We start from the raw sequence: 18,965 nt of genomic DNA, 5'->3' as shown, positions 1-18,965 counted from the left end.
GTAAGGAATAAAAATGCTGGTAGACAAGAAATCAGGCCTGCTCTAATGGAAACTGTGAAAATGCCTACATTCTCTTCATGTGAAACCAAGCTGCTCAGGAAGCACTATTAAGCTGTGAAAACCACCATTGCTTTATACATCAGAAAAATACCTGAGGTGCAAAACACAAGTTACTACCGCTTAAAAAAGAGAAAACCACATCAACTTTGAACAGTTTGTCTTTATTATTAGACTTTTGTGTTGTAAACACTGAAAACTGCAGCAGAGGGCAAATGAAAGAAGCAACTCCATTTATCCTTTTGCATGAATTAGTGCATAGATTGAAATGTTTAGGGAAAAAAGAGATCAGGCAAACATTTTAGCATAAGCTGCTTTCTCTTTCTCCCTTTGGGCTTTTATCTTCTGCTTGATTTTGAGTGTTTCCGTCTGGATAGCTGCTCAAAAAGAAAATGACAGAATTACAGTAATCTCTTTACATTAGGTCTCCTCATAGGTTAACACCAGGTCACTGCTGGAACTTACCTATGTTGTATTTCATAAAACTGCATTTAATCTTTGATTAGGTCAGATACTAGCAGCAAAAGCCTTGTCTCTTGCTTTGTGTCAACTAGTAAGGCAACCACATAGAGGAGCATGCAGCAAGCATGGTGTGGGTGCCAATACAGAACTCAGGAGATAAAAATCTCACCCAATTAGAGGAGGAAATAAAGCTAGTTAGAGCCCTGTGAGATACAGACATAGTTCAAGAGGAATGCTGCTGACCTACATAAGCAGGTTTTCCAGTGCAACAGAAGCATCACTGCTGTATAAAATCAGGTTTTCCACCTCAGTGGGTTCTGTGCTTAGAGAACATCAGTGTTTAAGAAGCTAGCATTTTAGGCATCACACTCATATTAATTCCTACTGAATACTACCCTGGATACTTTGCTAAATTCTTAAGGGAATTTTTAAAGAAACAGCTTATTTTACCTTTGTCTTCAGGGGCTATTTCATGAGCCTTTTTAAGATCAGCCTTAAATAAAAGAAAAATATAAATTAATGATCTGACAGAACTTTAAATTTAAAAAGACAAGAAGAAGTGATCATTACCAGTGCTTGATCAAGATCTTTTATTCCCTGCCATCCTTGAGCCCGTCTGTAGAGAGCTTTAGTATTTGCTGGATCTATTTTAAGAGCCTGTAAATTTAATAAAATTGTCACATTAACATTTCTTATACTTCACAGCCTCCCATCTCCACAAATGGCACAATTCACACCAGCAGACAATCTTCACAGTTGGTTTGAGGGTAAGCTGTCAAAACATTAACTGTGTAAAAGGAATGCTATAATGCAGCACACTGAATAGCAAGTAATCAGCTTCAGTATCGCTGCAGCAAAAGTGGTCTTTTGTGAAGGATGAGCACACACGAGGCCCAAATGGAACAGCTGCTGTGTGTGTGTATATATAGAGAGCTGTCAGGGCTGAGGAGTTGCTGCAGTTCAAATTATCCTAACCTCGAGTCTCACAGGCCATCTCTCTATTGCAGCTCCTTCCTTCGCACCAAACCTCCTCAAATGGCATCATAAATAAAGAGATTTCCTGTTAAGATTTTTTTCACTGTGGGCTAGAAAAATACATGCAAGCAATCCATCTCATCATGCTTCAGGAACTTTTCCAAGTTCCAGTCATTACGCCTTTTTTGAGCTGAATGTTTTCAATAATGTGTACATGCCAGCTCTAATATGACAATATCAAAATAGGAAATACAGTGGCTGGGCAAAAAGATTGTTCCACTATTTGATAACTTTGATCATTTTTTCAGAATACCTCAGACAATTTGGTCAGCTAGCTGTTACCTTATCTTGCCTGTGAAGATCACATTTTTACTGCAGTTAGTTCTATTGTGTGTCTTTAATTTAAATATAGCTTCTCAATGTTTAGAGGAAATGTCTTCACAGCAATGTGTTGCTTTAATAATTTAATTTACTAACCTTAAGTCATTAATAGACAACACATCCATATTTTTTAAATCACTTGGGTATTGGCTGTTAATAGAAAGAAGTGTTACTGTGGGTGCTCCTATTGATCTACCTACTGTAAAGCCTTCAGCCTCTTCTGTGCTAAGAATTAGTCTGGATTGTATACACAGAAGTAGCATTCTTTGGTTTTACTTTGACCATTGTGCTTACAGCTATTTCAATGTAAGGTTTGTTTGAACAGGTTCAGCTGTTCATAATTCATTATTTACACCAAACAATGCATGTATTCCAGGCTGTTAATTTAAATTGCTTTTGGCCTTATGAAATCATAAAAGTAAAAGTGTACAGTTTCTCATTAACAATTACCTAGAACTTTACTAGCTAATTTTAGGAAACTGGTGTTCTGATTAAAGCACCGACACAGTTATTAGACATAAGCTAAATGACTTACAGAAGTCTATTATAGCTGTGGAGTTGCCTTCATCTAACAATTGTTTACTCTTAAAAAAAGGAAGTGCCATTTTCTTCCCACAATGGCAAGTATTATTAGTTATAGTAATTTCTACCTGTAACACTTTTGTTTCAGTTTTTACCATTTTCTAGGTGACAGATATCACATCAGACAATATTTTTACTATTGTCTTCTTTCCTCCTTCCCCATTTGTCCGTTCTAAATATAGGTTTATGAAGGTTTTCCACCATCAGCAAGCTAGAAAGCAAGGCAGCAATCTAATGACTTCACACACAGATAAGGTGAGACTCCTGCTTTCAGCACAAGGCCCTAGGAGATGCTGCTCAGGATCCTTTGCTAACAGATAAGAGCATTCTTTCCTCTGTTCTGTTCATATTATTGGAGTTTCACTGAATTATTTAAAGTTTCCTCAAAATTACTAAATTTTCACTATGCCCATGTCATGGTTCCTTTTTTCCCCCTTAATTATACTGGTTTTCTTTTTTTCCAGATTTATCATTACTTTGTTTCTTTCTTGCTATTCAGTCATTTTATCTCACTATTAAGCCTACCTGGAAGGTTAGTTATTTAGTTAAAGTCCCTGCCATGAATAAAATACAAGGCCATCAAATCTAGAGGCAAGTAAAACATTTTGCTCATACTTTTCTTCCAGAGGAAAGTATTCCTCTTTCACTGAAAACAGTTTAACTCTTTGTAATGTAAGAAGTAGCTCTACAATCCAAACTGACAATGATGTGCATTTTTCCTGGCAGTAAGCAACAGCCCTCTTTTGTTTGTTTCTAATGATTCATTTCAATTTCAGAATCTTTTTAAAAAGCCACATATTGGAAAGTTAGTACTAAGTTCACCATAAGCTTCTACTTGTTTACTTTCAAATCATAAGCTTGTCCAAAAACTTTAAAAAAGCTTTGTGGTCTTGTGTCTACACAGGCCAATTCTTGACCAGGATACTGAACATTACATTTACCTCTGAACAGCTGTCAATGGCTCCCTGCCAATCTGACAGTTTTAGTTTGCAAGCACCAATGTTTAGAACACAGGTCAAAGCAACAGTCTTTAACTTGGGCTTGTCTGCCTCCTCTGCCACTTCTTCAGAAGCTTCTACATACCTGCAGAAAAACAGGTTCATACACAACATGGATTAGTGTTGCAACTTCAATTTTTGTCCTGCCCTTAGCTATCTCTCAACAAATATGTGTGAACCAACCTATCCACACTACTTCTAAAGCAGCTTCAATTCAACTGTTACAAGTCCTTATTAAACTAAATACATAAACCCCACCCTAAAAAACCAATCAACTCTCACTAAGGAATGCTTTCCTGCAACTCTTAGTCCTCCACTGTATTAGCGCACTCTTTTTCTTAGACAAATGCACTATTCTACTGCAGGAAAACATCAAAATTTATCTCAAGTTTACTCTCAAAAAACACGTTGCTCATCAGTGCTAGAAAATCAACACCACCACTGCCCTTCCACGTTCACGAGAAGCTTCATCTCTTCTTGAGTTCCCTCAATAACCTTTTAATTAGGTTAGGCATTTGTAGCTAAAATCTGAAGCTAACTTTACTTTGTAAAGGAGTGTGGTTTATGAGCATTAGTAACACCACCCTCTTCCCACTGTCCTCCTTCATGACTTTTCCTGAACTTCAAAACTGACACTGGTTCAGGACAGAGCCACAGCAGTTACTACATCTCTGTTTTGAAAGCACATTTCTTAATTTACAATGTGCTAATGCTGTCTGGTTTTTATTTTCAGTGGCAAAGGTCTGCTGTGGATACAAAGTTTTAACTCCTTAATGGTCTATTTGATAGAACTTCTCTGAGTTCTATTTAAAAAACAAAAATTGTGCTTGCATACATTCACATTTTAAGCATGCTATGAATTAATGTAGTCTTTGCAGATCAGGGCCTATGGAAGTTCACTTTTTGCATGCCCTGTCTTTTTTGTTGTTCATATACAACCTTTGTATCACAAAAATTAGCAATACTTAAAAAGTAAATTAGAAGCTTTGTGCTTCTAAATTAGATGCAGTCCCAGTGCTTGTTCCACTCGCTGAAGATGAGAACAAGAAGAAAGAGCAAACATGTAAAAGGTAAGGAGAGTTGTAACACAAATCTGTATTATGTTCAAAACAAATGGAACACATGTAAAATACTTAAAAATCAGACCAAAACATTAAAGACTGCAACCATTCTGGACATAAGGTTAGAGCTTCCAAGTTAAAGAATTGGTGGAGTAAGTATCAAGGGAGATAATAGGAAGTAATACTTTCTTTTTGTTTAAAAAAAAAGGTATCAATTCTAACATGCAAAATGTATTTTTTAAAAAATGCTAAGAAGCAATAAAACAAGAAAAAGAACATAAGATTGGAATGGTTACTGTAGGTGAAAAGAAAAAAGCATTTTCAGATGGTGTGCAAGGTAGATTGTACCTAAGCCACGGGATACCCTGGCAAGAGCTATTCTTTTCCTATCAGTTCTAGGGAAGTGCCAGCTAAAGGTCACCATCCTATATGAAGTATTAGATTCTAAGCTACATTTACAGGGCATGTCCATAAAAGTATGGCGTATAAGGAAAAGCTGGAAAAATCAGATTCATTTAGTCTAGAAAATTACTATGATTTCCACCTACAAGGACAAATAAGCACCAAAGTAGCTCAAACAGGAAGAGCTTTCACTGGATGTGCTTAAAAGTGAGCAAGACACCTAACTGGAAGGGATGGTGTAATTATACCTGGCATTTATGTAAGAATGGGGAGAGAAAATGGACAGATACAACAAAGATCCTTCAAGATCCATTCCAGCCTTTTTTATGTACAGTTTCCAAAATGTTTGCATAGAAATCCTTTTTACTTTGGGGTTTCTGTTTCTGTGATGGGCTTTTTAAGGGCAGGTTGAGACACTGCATCTTGGGTTAATATCTGCAATTAAAGGATTCATTTTATGGTTCAGAAAGGTGACATTTATTTGAAACCCAGTCTGATAAAATCTCAGCTGAAGCATTAAATATGCCTGATTTTTTTTTCTTACATTTTTGTCACTGTTGCTTAACCAGTGATCATTAAGAAGGTTGGGATAAAGGTCAGTAAGTATAACTTTATTTTTAAGAGATGTTCACATACTTAAAACAAAAAGCATGAAAATATGAAAGGAACAGTATGGAAGCAAAAGCAGAAAGACTATGATTTTGAAGGCAAGTCTGAATTATTCATGAAGTCAGGATGATGGTATGGACCCACAGAAAAAAAAACAATAATGAATGAGTAAGGGCCACATTGGTCTTTTGAACTTATCAATTTCCTAAAGCTACTGCTCTTTATAAATCATAGAAAATCATTTCCCTTCCTTGCTGTCCATTAACTACCCTGGATACTACTATGCTTTTCTTCCCAGGTATGTACCTGCACAGTGGCAGTATTATAAAGAGTATTTAGGCAGTTCTCAGCAATACTTCTTACCTAGCAAAGAGTGGAAGACTTACTTGATTATGTAGCTAAAACTCAACCAGATGTTTTCAAGATTCAGAAGGATCTTTGTTTAAAAAAGAAAAGAAATGAGCACTGCACCAGGCACCTTTTAAAGGCACAAATCATTGCTTAATGGTGGGATTCATTTGGATTACAGGAACTACACCTGATTGAGGGATGAGAGCCTTACCGTAAACTTTTACTATACTTTTTAGCTGCCATTGCCCAATTTTGCGATTTGAAGAAAGTATTTCCTATATTCTTTGTGTCTTCTGCTATGGCCACAATCTTGTCAACCTAATAAAATAGATGGGAAATATAAAGGATGAATGTATTTATGAAAGAAGTCATGAATTAACTAATGTTTAACAGTACGATCCCAGGCCCATCCTCTTTTAAGGTTTATAAGATCTCAGAATAGAAATACTCCAATTTCAAGCAAAATACTACCTTCAAACTACTTCTGTAATATCCTCTACTTTATGTAACACAAAGATCTGAAAGATGAAATTCCTAGTGGCTTTTCTACAATATAAATGGTGAGAAAATACTAGAGAAGACAGAGTAGTCCAACTCTTTTCCCTAAATGCTGCTACCCACATAGAGCTATATATAAAGGTGTTGACCATTATTCAAAGAAAAGAAGATAAATTTACAAGCAAAGTATTCAACCAAGACTGCCTTTTTCCTCACGAAATGTTGTCTTCTGCTTCTCAAAACAGTATCACTCACGTGAACTCTGCACACGCTCAAAGTGGAAGTCATGTCAACACAATTCTCCTTCTCTCTGAACACTTAACGTATCAATGGAAGGAGAAAAGAACTGCCTGTCTTTATCAAGTCCATCATTTCTACTTCCACAACTGTATACACTTCAAGTTACTTCTCTAGTGGTAATTATAAATAGTTTATCATTACAGCTGTCTATTTTACCCTACTAGAATCAGTAACCTTGGCAAAAACTGATCAGTGTGAGACCAATGTTACCATGGTTTCTGTAGTTGGTTTATATGAACAAGTTTTAAGTTAAAGGGCACAGGCACTTGCCAACTTCAATTCTACACCACATCAAAAGCTCTCCAAAAGCATTTTCATTAGGTGCTTCTCAACAGCCAAGGAGTTTGTTTTCTAGCTCAAATGGATTTTTACTATTCTTATTCTCTATTTGGAATCTACTCATGCAGCCCCCTTTTCTTCCCCCTCTCACAAATCACTGTTTGACTTACACAATTTGTCTAGTTTGCCTACACGAGAAATTAAAACCCTGCAGAAGAGCTGCTTTCACCAGTCTGCTCCCTGACTTCCAACAACAGATCTTCTGCAGGTTTGAACAATCTAAAAAGTAAACAACTACTGGGAATAATTAACAACTACCTCTGATGTACTAAAAACCTTTTAAAAAGGCCAATCCTTTATTTCTAATAAGTGGGGCAGAGTCTGTTAAAGGCTGAGTATTTTTAAAAGCGTGTGGATAACAACATTAAGTTAGTTGTCTGCAGGATGGAGTTCTAGTAATTGCAACCTGACATTACAGCACAAACAGAAATAAAAAGAAATCAAGAACAGAAAATAAGTGTGACAATTTTAAGTGAGGTTTTAGTTACTGGGGGAAAAAAATGGGCTGAAATTAGCACTGAAAAAAAAAAGAGGTAACAATGCCTTCCCACACAGCCTTCCCTTTCTTAAAATGGAATGTCACCATTTAACCAGGACCTCATTCCATTCTTAAGAAAAAAAGCTTAATGAACATCATCACAGACACCATGTAACTCAGATCACCTACAAGTCTTGCAATCTGTAAAATACCCAAGAAGAAAAATACTTACATCTTTCAAGTCTATATCGGAATCTTCAGGAAAATCTGGATGAGCATCTCCAGATCCATCCTGGGGAGTAATTCCCCAATCATCTCCTTCCTTTAGCTCTCCACATTCGGCTATGACACACAACTGAAAAAATGAAGTGTAAATAGTAGTATTGCTTATTAAGACAATTTTTAAAAAAGCAGTAACTTCCAAGTGCTCTTCGAAATTTTTCAAAGTCCATAAAAAGGCTTTTTCATCTGTTGTTTGGGTGCATTTATTTCAGAAACCTATCACATCATTAGCCTATCCTCATCAAAAGGCTTTTATCACACCAAGTGTTGTGTTCAGAGGATCAGCATTCCTAAAACACCATACCCACGCTTCACGAGGAGGCTGCAAGAGGAACTGGCAGCAAGCTCAAGTGCAGCAAAAAACAAGACATGGAAATTCTACTACATTAGAGAAGATGGTTCTTCAACTGCCAAGACTTTTAAAGTTAGAGGTATTAATTCATCCAACACCCACAAGCTGCTATGACCTACACACCAATTGCTTTTCAGAAACATGACTTCTGACATAAAAATTATAAGAATTACGTATCATTTAGGTGGGATTGTGAATTCCACCTTTTCATTTCATCACCCATCCTACACTTCTGGCAAAGGCTTCCACCCTCACAGCTATGTTGAACAATAAATGGTTTGTGCAAGGAAAATGTACAGTGCAAGAACAAAAGCCTCTTAACAAGGACAGTAAAATGGAAATTACCAGTTAGTAAAAATAACTAACATTTAATAGTTCTAAATACTACACCAGGAATTTAGAAGAAATGATTATACATCATATAATGAAATAACAAACATCATCCCTCAGTGCTTTGCCTTTTGCTTACCTTAGCAGGATTTTCTCCTTTCACTTCAACGTTTTCGAGTATTTTAACTACACCCATTCCTTTGATCACTTGGCCAAACACCACATGTTTCCCATCCAGGTGAGGAGTAGGCACCGTTGTAATAAAGAACTGAGAGCCATTAGTACCAGGTCCTGCATTTGCCATGCTCAGCAGACCTGGTTTGTCATGCTGCATTGGGGGGGGAAAAAATCACCATCAGCATTTAAAATATGTTATAAAATCATATGGAAGGTTCTGTAAGGCTGATCTTAAACATAGCCACGACAGCCATAGCAACTTCGTAAACCAATTACATACAGGTGCCAACTAATTTTACCCACCCTGACTGAAGAGGGCAAATGCTCAGCTCAGGGTCTTTACCTGCCCCCTACCAATCCAGCAAGCACAGCCACATGTGACTTAATGTTCTAACACCTGTCTCCTGCTTCTACAATTCAACCCCTACACAGCTGATGAGTTTAGGCAGATCACCTGAGAAAGGAGTGAAGTTCCTCACTGAATTATTTAAGACCACTGGCCTTAAGAAATGAGGCTACACACCACTGAAACCAACTTTAATGTTGAGCTGCTAAGATGGGTATATGATGTGAATTTTAAAAGGATTATGCACACAAAGTATGGTGTAGAACTATGGAGTTTAGAGGACTGTGGTCTTTGAAATTCATGATTTGGTCATTTTGTTTGGGGATTTTTAATCTCCTTCCCTTTCCTAGAGACGCAGTTTTTAGTCTGTTGGGATTTTTAACCGTATAATTGTTTTGCCACTTAGGCCACCAGGCCTCAAACTAAAAGAAAATTGTTAAACAGCCTAATGTAAGAAGATACTGTTTATCCTGTTTCTTGCAAGAACTTTTTCCTTTTTTGAACTAATACTTTTTTTGTCCCAGCACATAGATTATTCTGCACTGCAAAAATGTATCTTTTATTACATGTTGTGAATGTCTTGTTTAAGTGGCACGACCCAGCCATGAAGTTGTTACTCTCCCCAAGTTGGTCTGGTTATTAAGTGCAAGGAACTCCGTTTAATGTAAGTGAGGATGTTACACCTAGACACTGGTACACATCTAAAGCATTCATGCTGTGGTACTGTTAAGAAACTTGATACTGCGGGAAGGAGAGGAGGAGCAAAAAGTGATGATAGCACAAAGGACATAGAAACAGATTTCAGAGCTCAATGAGAGGTTGGTTAGTTCGAGATAACAGTCTGAGCCTGGTGTATTTAAGCATCTGCTTTTTCCCTACATTGTCTACTGGTTTCTGGTAGAGAACCTGTTGTTTTGAAAACTGTTTTCCCACGTAGTGTTTGGATTTCCATAGTGGTAGGTAGGGAGACCTCCTTGCCTGAACTGTTCACCTGGTCCTAAAGCACAGTAAGTCTGAATCTTTTCAGTCAGGATTTGGCTTAGGAACTCTGGGAAAAGGTTCCACAGCTAAGAGCCAGAATCACACCCAGCCAACAGAAAGCTACTGGAATCTTGGCTTTATCTGTTCTAACCTTGAAACTTGCCCTGGGAGTCAGAGATGGCAAATGACAGAGGAGCCTGTGTCCCAGAGCAAGAGAAGGCAGCTGGTAGGATTGCAGCCTCCAAAACAAATATCTGACACTTTGCATTGTAGTTGCTGGCAAACAAGTTAAACAGAAGGGTTGCCCCACAGCAGATTTTTGCAAATACCATTTGAGGCTGGTCACTGCTTCACTGCCTAAGCCCTGTAAATCTTAGCTTTTCCTCCCCCTCTCCCCAGTTACAGCTAGTGCTAGACAGCAATAGTTTGTAAACAAAAAAAAAACAAGTAACAGTAAGTTCTGGTGTTGCCTTAAACCTACAGGTTTACCTTTTGTCTGTAAAGATGTGGAGGGGCGAGTTGGAAATTATAAGAGAGCAGTCTGGTGCCTTCAGTCTCCCCACTTATACCCAACCCCATTTTGTCTGGGACCAACTATCAATTTTAGTCCCAAATTACGAGAGTCTCTATAAAGAAAACTCTTGTCACTCATGAATTTTCTTGCTGTGTTTTGAAAAGCACTGCAGACAGATGGAGTGTCTTTCTCATTATGGCTTCTGTGGTCATTTTGTAAGCTTATAAAGCAAGCAAAAAAATCTGGACAAAATCAGATTCTCTGACAGATCCAAGGCTTGCAAAACTATGCCATAGTAACAGTGCTTGGGGTTGTGTAAGTTGGGTGTTCCCCAACAGCAGAGCCATTAGCTGGAGAAGTGGCATCAAGAAAAGCCTAGTGGGACTCATCTGAGATGATAAACTGACTACTGACAAAAGTTTTGCAGTTTACTGCAATTTGCAACAGTCCATGCAACCAGCACAAGAACAAACAGTTCCAGTGTCCTCAATTATCAACAAAAACAACTCTGTTTTCTGAGACAGTGGGTGAGAACACTGCAGGGCTGCTGGATTAAATGCAAGAGCTAGTGAATTTCTACCTAACAGAGACATTTAAATTCCCAGTGAAATCCTAACATACTTGGCAAATAGATAACAGGAATCATGCTCTTAAGACTCTGTACAGGATCCAAATGCGTTCTTCAACATATCTCTGGCACTCTGACAACATTTGTTAGAGCTGAGAAGTACACAAACGGGAATAATTTGTATCATGTTCACAACTACCTCTTGATCTCAAGGAACAACCAAACACATAATGACACAAAGTCATGTTCAGGGATGTGATCCTGTGACAGTACCAACAGACAGACACTGTTAGCAGCAGTGCTGTGGGCACCACCAGTGTGTCAGACTTCAGAGAACACAAGTGGAATTATCTTTATGATGAACACTGGAGCCACATTTCCAGTTATTGCTCCAAACTTAAGTCCTTTCAGTCTTGTGAGGAGTGGCTGAGGGAGCTGAGGTTTTTGACAAAAGAATGTTCAAGGGTGACCTTATCACTCCCTACAACTACCTGAAAGCAAGATGGGGGTCAGTCTGTTCTCCCAGGCAATCAGCAACAGGATAGGAGAAAATGGCCTCAAGTTGCACAAGGAGAGGTTAAGGTTGGACATTGTGAGGAATTTCTTGACAGAAGGGGATGGGCTGCCCAGGGACGTGGTGGAGTCATCATCCCTGGAGGTGTTCAAGACCTGTCTATATGTGGCACTTAGTGCTACATTCTACTTGATAAGGTGCTGTTTGGTCAAGGCTTGGACTCGTTGATGCTACAAGTGTTTTCCAACCTAACAGACTCTGATTTTGTCAATCTGATACAGGATTTTGTTCTCTGATTAGTGGAGGATTGCTCTATTTTCTTCTCCTAAAATACTGTCTGGGGGCAAGTACAACTGCATTCAGGGCTTTGTTTTAACCATGGGACAGTGATATGTGTAAGGTTTTAGTCAGTGTTGTTTAGAGTCTGTCATGTGCTACCACATACAACATGACATGAAAATGGTTAGTGCCCATGCTGACAATTGTTATTACTGCAGCAGGAGTAACATCACTGAAACACAACAGCTGAATACAATCAGTGTTTTTAACAGAGTACCTGATAATGAAAGTTTTCATCTTCAAATTTTTCACCATATATACTTTCTCCACCTGTGCCATTTTGGTTTGAGAAATCTCCACCTTGAACCATAAATTCCTTAATAACTGTAAAAGAAAATAGTTATGAAATGTCTCAGCAAGGCACAAGGAAAAAACCCAAAAAGCTAAACAACTCTAAGATGAAAAGCAATCCTTGTCGCCAGCACCTAAATGGAACCAAAATTCGTCTTTTATTTACCAAGTCACCTAAGTACTCCTTTTCAGTTATGTGGTTATCACTTGATATTTAAACCTTTACCTGGAATTCATTTCAACCTGTTTACAACTCATAGTAAACTAGTTTTGCAAAATTCCTACTAAATCTGTAATTTACTATTGTCAGTGCATGGTAAGAACACATGATCATTCGGAGGATCAAAAAGTGAAAAACTTTCCTTCAGTAAAGTTGTTTCTTTAACAAGTACTTGAAATATTTTTTAATATTATTTCAATGGTAGACAACTTTTGTTACCAATAGGAAAACAGAGGATTTCCCAGAACTTACTCCTGTGGAAAGGACATCCTTTATAATGGAGAGGTTTTCCAGTGGTAGGTCCTGTTCCTTTTTCTCCTGTACACAGCGCACGGAAATTCTCAGCAGTTTTAGGTACAACGTCAGCAAATAATTCAAAGACAATGCGTCCAACTGAAATGACAAAGAGAGAATAAGACATTTTTAAGTCTTGTCCTAGGCATGGTGACATGTTGAGCATTGTATGTCAAAAGAAATTAATGTTTCAAGCTTTATTATTATTATTATTATTTCAATTACTATTCAATTTCCGTCTTGGAGTTGCTCTGTGGCAATTGCTCGCAGAGTTACATTGGGCTTTTAGCAATGTTATTACCAACAATGAATTCCCCTGTCAAGAATAATGTAGCAGGAATAAAGGCAGATTCTGCCAAAAACTAATGAAAATGCCAAATGCACTTTCTGCCAAAAAAAAGGTGTGTGGGAAATCACACATACATATATTAAAGCCAAATTATGAATTTTAATATGCACACTTATGTCAATTTTAGTATATATGTAGTTTGTTCAATCAAAAGTAGATACAATAGTGACTGTTTTGTGGAGAATTTTAATCCATAAAAAAGCTCATGCTAAACATATCCCTTACCCCTCGCTCTCTTAAACCTGAATTTTACTAAGACACAGTGATACACTTTATATGCATATGAATAATGGCTATTTACAATTGGAGACACCACAAGCAATTGTTTAACAATTGCTGTACGTGTTTTAACTGAAGGGAATTAAACTTGAGTAGCAAACAGATCCTGTAATTGCTGATAAATGGATTCTGTGCTGAATTGTCATTCCTTCAGTAACTGGCTTCTCACAGAGCTATTTCTCACTCCTAGCAGCCTCCATCAGTTGACGCTCCTGTTTTCTCATCAGCCTCACAGTCAATTAATTAACATAACTTCACTCTACCGGTAGCTAAATGTAAATATATTGATTCTAATTAATACAGGAATGAAAACAAATTAGACAACTGAAAGGCAATAAAAGGCAAATCATCTCATAGACTTTCTTCTTCTATTCTTCTGAGTAACAGAATGAATAAGTGAAAAGCAGTATCCTGACATGATTTAGGCAGTCCCTATCTTTTACCATGTAAAATTTTTAAGCCTTTCACGTAGTACCCCAGCTAACTTGCTGTTGTTTCCTTCTTTCGATTTTGACCGTTTGCCCAGATTTTTGAGTGACCTCTGGCAGCACTGGCGCTGCCAAGAGAACCAGGGCTGCGGTTTCCCCGAGCTTTCCCCGCGCAGCCCCCGCTGCCGGCCCGGCCGCCAGGCTAGGCTGGCCGTGCTGCGGCAGCTCCGCGGGGCCCAGCCACGGGGGCCGGGGGCGGCTCCGGGCGAGACCGCGCTCGGCACGGCGCAGCACGTGGAGAGCGGCGCGGGAGCGGCCGCACACGTGGGCAGCGCCGGGAGCCGAGGCCGGGCAGCGCCGGCTGCCATGGGAACGCCGTGCCCGACCCCCGGCATCGCCACCGGCCGGGCCCTGTGCTGCCATGTTGCCTTTCTCGCCATGTTCCTCGGGCCTGTTCGCTCTGCCGAGGGAGGCCCGCTCGCGACGGGACACCCTCCTCCTCCCGCTGCCGGGGCTGTGCGCTCGCAGCCCGCAGGGCAGCGCCCGGCCCGGCCCAGGGTCCCCCCACGTCCTGAGCGCTGAGGCCCGGCCCGGCCCGGAGCCGCTCCTGCAGCCGGGCCCCGGCCCCGCGCGGCCCGAACTGCGCCCCGGCCCGGGCGGGGCCCGGGCTCCGTCGCGCCCCCTCCCCACCTCGCTCGCCCCCGATGTCCACATCGAAGAAGGCGCGGGGGTTGCTGGCCTTGCCGGGCCGGGCGACAGGGGACGGGTGCGACATGCCGCTGCTGCCCGCTGGCGCGGTGGCTCCGCCCGCTCGGCCGCCCGCGATCCCGGCCGCCCGCGGGTCGGGGCCGCTCGGGGCTCCGCCCACCGGCGGGGGCGGGCGGGCGGCCGGGCCCCTGGAGCCGGGAGCTCGCGGGTGCCTGCAGCACTGGCCCGCCCCTGGGCCTGCCTCTCGGCGGCCTTAAGTGACTCGGGGATAATCCGCAGAGAAGGAGCATTGCTTTCTCGAGGTTATACACACTCACGAGGCCTGGAAATAGGGGGAAGGGGAGAGATTTTAGGTTTTGCCTGGGTTTGTATTTTATGAGAGAAATGGCAGGCTGCGTGGAAAGTGGTGATCCGTGGTAAAGGGGGCAAATTGTCCGAAGTGACTATTATCCCGTAAAGATTTAGAGATCCAGAATAGCTCCAGCCTTCCTAAGGCCTGAAAACAAAATATGTTTCATCCCAAAGGATGAAGGTCACAATAATTGCTCCAAGGCAAACAATCTCTTTCGGACATTTGTGTTGACTAATGGACGTACTATCAATACACTTGGTTTGGGTTCCTCAGGGTGTTCCTTGATTCCCAATCAAGGTATGATTGGTGCAACATGGCCATGTCCTGTACTCAAAGGCATCATGGAGGCAAGGTATCTGTGGCAAAAACAGAAGGGGCAGGAGAGTTCTGGGGTCTGACTTCTGCAAAGTTATAGTACTTTTGGGAATGCTGCTGATCAAAATGAGCCTCTTTATTTCTTGGACTCCTCTAATCCATTCCAGAAACCTCTCATTCTTTGATTTGTTGTGTTCTCTGAAGGCTTTCTCCTGTAATTCATGTCTATATGTCTGGACTTGAGCTTCATCAAGCTGGTTTTCATCTCTCTCTCAGCATGTTCTCAATATTGGATGTGTCAGAGGGCAGTTGTAATTCCCAGATTGAAAGAAAATATAAAGTAGCATTTATATTAATCACTGCAGTCCATATAGTGCATTGTAATCATTCCCACACATCTGTACAGATGTCAGGTAGGAGAGGTGATCGGCACGGAGTGCTGTTACACATTGCATCTGGGAACCCTTAACAGAAGGAAAAGCCATCTGCTGCCATCTGGGAACACTTAGTGAGAAATCAGTGGAACCACACTGAGGCATTTCTCTCTGTGAGCCAGGTCATGCAGCTGTGTCAGGGATTTCACATGCTCCACGATGTCAGAGGCCACCAAAGCTTTGAGTCATCTGTAATTCACGAGGCATTTGGCCATGGTCACTGGCTGAGATATTTTTGTCATTATGCTTAGCCTAGATGAGGTGCAGTGGTGCGGTCTCACACCAGCAACGTGCACTTGCCACCCTGTAAGCTAACCATATCCTGGGCTACATTAAAAGCAGTGTGGCCAGCAGGGCCAGGGAGACTCTTCTGCCCTGCCCTCGTGAGACCCCACCTGCAGTGCTGCACCCACCTCTGGGGTCCCCAGCACAGGAAGGATGACAGCCTGTTAGAGAGAGTCCAGAGGAAGGACACCAAGATCATGTAAAGGATGAAGGGATGATTACAGGACCTCTTCTATGAGGAAGGGTTGAGGGAGCTGGGATTGTTCAGCCTGGAGAAGAGAAGGCTCTGGGGGAGAACTTAATGGAGCAGCGCTTCAGGGAGCCTATAAGAAAGACAGGGACAAACTTTTTAGTAGGGCCTGTTGTGATATGGCAGGGGCTAATGGTTTTAAACAGAGGAAGGGTCAATTTAGATTAGATAAAAGAAAGAAAAGTGTTACAATGAGGATGGTGAAAGACTGGAACAGGTTGCCCCAAGAAGTGGCAGATACATCATCCCTGGAAACATTCAAGGCCCGGATGGGCCTTGAATAGGTCTGCACTACCTAGACTAATTGAAGATGTCCTTGCTCATTGCAGGGGAGTTAGACTAGAAGACCTTTAAAAGTCCCTCCCAACCTAAAATATTCTATGATCTCAGTGAGTCAGTTGCTAGCCAAGTGAGTAGTCTATAAGAGATTTCTGTAGCAGACAGCAGAGTAAAGTGTGTGTTGTTGGTGTGTGTCCCCCGCAAGAGCTGTTGGCAGCTTCCTCTCAGGAAGAAGCAATGATTCATTTTTCCAGGAGTAGTCTTATTCAGTCCCTACTGGGTTTTTTGCTGGTGAAGTTGGAATAGTCTAGATTCTAGATGAGTAATTCTTTTTACACTAGTTGCTTGGAAGTCCCTATGAAACATCCTTTAGCGGTACAAAGAAAGACGCATCTCATGATAATTTGGAGATGTGAGCTGAACAAGAGAGAAATCAAGTGATTTTTCTCAGTGTCAGTAGGAGATTCTGGAAAATATGTGAGCTGAATTAATATCTCCCAAGCCTTGCAGTAGCACAATTAGTTTCACATTAATTTATAGTCATTGACAGATTGTAAAAAACAAGCATAATGTGACTTCTGTCAAGAGCTTACTGAGTGATTTCATGTTCAAATTCATATATTAAATTATACACTGAATTTATATACAAATAACTTCTTACAAAGTCAGACTTCCATTATGAAGTCCTCTAAAATCTGTTTTCAAGCAGCAAAATCTCCCGTGATCCTCTAATCCTTTGTGATCTTGTAATTTAAAAATATTTCCTATCACCAAAATACCTCTTTTCTTTTGACACTTCCAATAGTTTATGTAGTAAATGCATGTAAAACAGTACATTGAAAATACTCACTATAACTGAACTGTCTGTTAATTTTTTAATTCACAAATTTATTTTTCCACATATACAGGTTTGGCTACCCAGTGAAGTAGTTTGAGTGTTATCAATAGATAAATGAGCTGTGAGCCCTAAAATCCTGAAGCAAATGGCTTCAAGTACAGGTCCCCCTTTTACCAAGTACATCATACTTGCTGGAGTATAACCCTCCAGCCTAATTAAACTCAAAGATCAGCCTGTTATAAAGTCTTTGGTTTTACCTCTTCATCCTTCACTGACTGAATAACCAAGCAATCATTGATAAATGCAGAGAAATACATATGTAATTCTAAAACTGGGACTCTGATGGAATACACAATAAGTGGTTTTATTTCATAATTATTCTAGCCTGTCAATTTGCATTCATGAAAGAATAAACTGCAAAATAAAGATTATTTATAGTTGCTGCAGATGGTGTTAAGATGGGCAAATGTGCACACATACAGACTAGGATTTTTTTCTTTTTGTTTTTATTGCTTTTTTCACCTTTAAATCTGTATTTGACACTGTAAAGAAAATAGAGGCTTAAATATGCTAATTCCACTGGAAAGTGAGTGTTTTGGCTCAGTGCAGGACTGCCTTGTCTAAGGATATTAAAAGCCATTTTGCTTTGTACAGAAGTAATCATATGTGAGGTTCTCATTGGACTGAACTGCAGCTTCAGAATATGGTGCAGTTCTGATGGGATCCCAGTGACAAGCAATTCAAACACATACCTCATCAGCTTTTCAGAACAGCTATCAAGAAGCTCCCAACATGCAAACATTCTTGGAAAGGATGCTTTCACTGCTGGCTGTGAAAGAGAGCAGCCACTCAGCCTTCCCTGTGCCCTGTGACACACAGGGTGCATCACGTGCTATTCCCATGTGACCTGGCACATCAAGCATGTCACCTTCATGAGAGACACACGAGACAGGAAAAATAAATCTGTTTTTTCACCGTCAGGTTTATTGTTTCCCACCTGCACCAAGTCTTTTTCTGCATAAAATTGAACAAAGAGGGCCCAGATTAAACTGATTCTGAGCAGTTACTAAATAGTGCAGATGCCTCTAAGCTGAGTTAAAATGCAATGTTAAACAATGAAAGAACTACATGTTCTTGTCTGAGGATGTTTTAAAAAGAAAATTTTCCACACAGAGATGACATGACAGAAACTGAAAATAAAGTCATGCATTCACTTGTCACTAACTTTCAGAGATGCTGATCCCTGAAGAAATGGTTAAGATCCAAGCAAGAATAAGCAGACTTTTTTTGCTATATATTTTCGGTCTGCTTACAACATGTTTTAGACACAAATATTCAGATTAGTGCTTAGAAACTTAGGATGTGAGGAGGCATGGAAGAGGGTGCCTGTGACTTCTTGATAACAGTGGAAGCCATGGCTTTCAAGGAAAGGCCCAAGGTGTCAGCTAGCTGCTGGTCACTGCTGCAGCATCGCAGGCTATCAGTTTTGCTGCTAAATTTCTGTCCTCAGTTTTGATACAAATGTATGTCCTGATATAATTGCAATTTCATGCAAATGCCTGTTTATCACAGTTACCACCAAAAGGTACTGAATTATCAATTATAATGACTGCAGTCATTCTTATGTAGAAAATGGTTTTGGTCTGCACCTAATGTGGGTAGGATGGAGTTCCAGGTGAACTACATCTGCATGGAGTTAAAGAGAAGAGCACAGCCAACAAACAGGAAGGCCCATGGCAGATTTCAC

General features: G+C 40.3%; 1 protein-coding gene across 1 annotated transcript; it reads right to left on the bottom strand.

Moving 5' to 3' along the window:
• Positions 1–200: 200 nt before the first annotated feature.
• On the bottom strand, positions 201–14,613 carry PPID (peptidylprolyl isomerase D). The gene is made up of 10 exons (XM_064710767.1): positions 14,448–14,613; positions 12,660–12,800; positions 12,114–12,220; positions 8,597–8,785; positions 7,726–7,848; positions 6,090–6,196; positions 3,399–3,540; positions 1,090–1,176; positions 970–1,012; positions 201–434 (listed from the first exon to the last, which is right to left on the bottom strand). Exons 1-10 carry the CDS (start codon positions 14,530–14,532, stop codon positions 346–348), a joined length of 1,113 nt encoding a protein of 370 aa, XP_064566837.1. The 5' UTR covers positions 14,533–14,613; the 3' UTR covers positions 201–345.
• Positions 14,614–18,965: the final 4,352 nt, after the last annotated feature.

This window comes from Zonotrichia leucophrys, chromosome 4, assembly GCF_028769735.1.
Source record: "Zonotrichia leucophrys gambelii isolate GWCS_2022_RI chromosome 4, RI_Zleu_2.0, whole genome shotgun sequence".
NCBI classification, from domain to species: Eukaryota; Metazoa; Chordata; class Aves; order Passeriformes; family Passerellidae; genus Zonotrichia; species Zonotrichia leucophrys.
The sequence above is the reverse complement of the archived record's forward strand: the minus strand, read 5'-3'. Positions and strand labels throughout refer to the sequence as shown.

What these genes read in the sequence shown, in the direction of transcription:
- PPID (XM_064710767.1), bottom strand. Translation starts at nt 14,532, where the DNA reads ATGTCGCACCCGTCCCCTGTCGCCCGGCCCGGCAAGGCCAGCAACCCC. An exon ending in GGACATCGGGGGCGAGCGAG is followed by an intron (nt 12,801 to 14,447) that starts GTGGGGAGGGGG and finishes TTGTCATTTCAG; the next exon opens with TTGGACGCATTGTCTTTGAA. An exon ending in AGGATGTCCTTTCCACAGGA is followed by an intron (nt 12,221 to 12,659) that starts GTAAGTTCTGGG and finishes TTTCTTTTACAG; the next exon opens with TTATTAAGGAATTTATGGTT.